The sequence below is a fragment of the Lynx rufus genome, unplaced genomic scaffold (genome assembly GCF_022079265.1).
Source record: "Lynx rufus isolate CCGP_SWC_20201006 ecotype Redwood Valley unplaced genomic scaffold, mLynRuf1.p SCAF_6, whole genome shotgun sequence".
In the NCBI taxonomy this organism is placed as follows: domain Eukaryota; kingdom Metazoa; phylum Chordata; class Mammalia; order Carnivora; family Felidae; genus Lynx; species Lynx rufus.
In genome coordinates this window covers 144,033,980-144,036,216 of record NW_025814878.1, presented here as the reverse complement: position 1 = coordinate 144,036,216, position 2,237 = coordinate 144,033,980, and the positions used below count along the sequence as shown (strand labels likewise).

Below are 2,237 nucleotides of genomic sequence, written 5' to 3'. Positions count from 1 at the left end.
AGTGTCTCACGTTGGGGACATAAATATTTACAATTGTTAGGTCTTCAGGATGAATAGACCCCCTAATTATGATATAATGCCCTTCTTTCATCCCTTGTGACAGTCTTTGTTTTAAAATCTAGTTTGTCTGATACAAGTATGGCTACTCCAGCTTTCTTTTGACGTCCATTAGCATGATAGATGGTTCTACATCCCCTTCCTTTCAATTCGTAGGTGTCCTTAGGTGTAAAATGAGTCTTTGTAAGCAGCATATTGATGGGACTTGTTTTCTTATCCATTCTGATACCCTAAGTCTTTTCATTGGAGAATTCACTCCATTTACATTTAGTGAGATGTATGTACATTTTACAGTACTAGTAAGCACAGACTGAAAGAGTGTATTTCCTATGACTGAGGCAAAAACAGGTCCATTATTTTATTTTTTTTAATCTAAAAACCCAATGATTTACTTTTTGTGACCATGTGGAACTAAATTCATAAATCTATGGCAATTTCATGGGTACATCATTTATTCAAATAGTTTTCATACAATCCCATGGCTATGTCTTTTCATATGAACAATCCACCAACCACCAACTGTTACTGGTGGTTTTTTTTTGAGATTTATTGTATAAATTGCTAAATGCTTGGTCTTGACAGGAAACACATAGTAAGAAAAGATGGACCCGAAAAATGGAAGTTCTTTCACTGGCTTTATCCTGCTGGGTTTCTCTGACCGGCCTCAGCTGGAGCGAGTCCTCTTTGTGGTTCTTCTGATCTTCTATCTGCTCACCCTGCTGGGAAACACAAGCATCATTGCATTGTCCCGCCTGGACCCACACCTGCAGACTCCCATGTACTTTTTCCTCTCCAACCTAAGCTTTCTGGACCTGTGTTATACGACCAGCACTGTTCCTCAGCTACTGGTTGATCTCAGGGGAACAGACAAGTCTATCTCCTTTGCTGGCTGTGTAGCTCAGCTCTTCGTGTCTCTATGGTTGGGATCCACAGAATGCATTCTGTTGGGGGTGATGGCGTTTGATCGCTATGCAGCCGTCTGCAGGCCCCTGCACTACACAGTGATCATGCACACCCGTCTCTGTGCCCTGATGGCTTCTGCATCATGGTTCATTGGTTTTGTCAATTCCTCATTGCACACAGTGCTCACCTTCCTTGTACCACTTTGTGGGAGAAATAAAATAGATCACTTCTTTTGTGAGATCCCCCCACTGCTCAAGCTTGCCTGTGTTGACACAACTGTGTATGAGTCTGAGCTCTTCTCTGTCAGTGTGATGATTCTTCTGATACCTGTGGCATTAATCACATTCTCCTATGGTCAGATTGTCAGGGTGGTCTTGGCAATAAAGTCAGCTTCAGGGCAGAGGAAAGCGTTTGGGACATGTGGGTCCCACCTCACTGTGGTCTCCCTGTTCTACGGCACAGGCATCTACATTTACCTCCAGCCCAGCAACAACTACTCCCAGGATCAGGGCAAGTTCATTTCTCTCTTCTACACCATTGTCACCCCCATGGTCAACCCTGTTATATATACCCTGCGGAACAAGGATGTGACGGGAGCAATGAGGAAGGTGTTGTGTAGGGGCTATGACTCCAGATGACTGAGGGAAGACCCTTTCATGGAATACTTTGAATGCCGAGTCTTTATGATTTCTGTGTCCTCAACATTTCCCCTGACAACTTTCAAGGGAACTTTCTTAATTCGTTCTTTTATGCAAGTGAGTGTTCAAACTCTAAGTTTATGGATTCATGGCAGCCTCCAGAGATGCTAAGTTAGTGTACCTAGAGCATCTACAGCATATTAATATTGTAAAAACTTTCACAGGATTTTCTTAGTTCACCCCCATTTGGGAACACTATTCCGTTTCTAATTGCAAGACAGTGACACACATACCATGAAAGCATACCAATATAAGAATAAAAATGACCAGAACACGGTAATAAATATTAATATTGTAGCAAATTCTAGCAATTTCCGGCGGCTATTTCTTCTTCTCACAGTCAGATCACGGCTCTATTACAACGTTTGTGGCCTGACTGGATCACAGCTTTTTCCCAGAAGTAGGAGGACAACTGTGGGAAAAACAAACTTAGGTGAGAGAAAATATGCCAACATCTATCCTGATAGAGCAATTCAGCTATCAAGCCATGGTGTAATGTCGCCCTTGTGATACTGATTTCGTTTTGAAACACCATTCTTTGTTTTTCAAAGAAAATTTTCTTTATTATTGATTTTTATG

At 41.8% G+C, this 2,237-nt stretch overlaps 1 protein-coding gene across 1 annotated transcript; it reads left to right on the top strand.

Moving 5' to 3' along the window:
• The first annotated feature begins 659 nt into the window (after nucleotides 1–659).
• Nucleotides 660–1,598, top strand: LOC124528439 (putative olfactory receptor 2B8). The gene has a single exon (XM_047102062.1). It carries the CDS (start codon nucleotides 660–662, stop codon nucleotides 1,596–1,598), a length of 939 nt encoding a protein of 312 aa, XP_046958018.1.
• The last annotated feature ends 639 nt before the right edge of the window (nucleotides 1,599–2,237 follow it).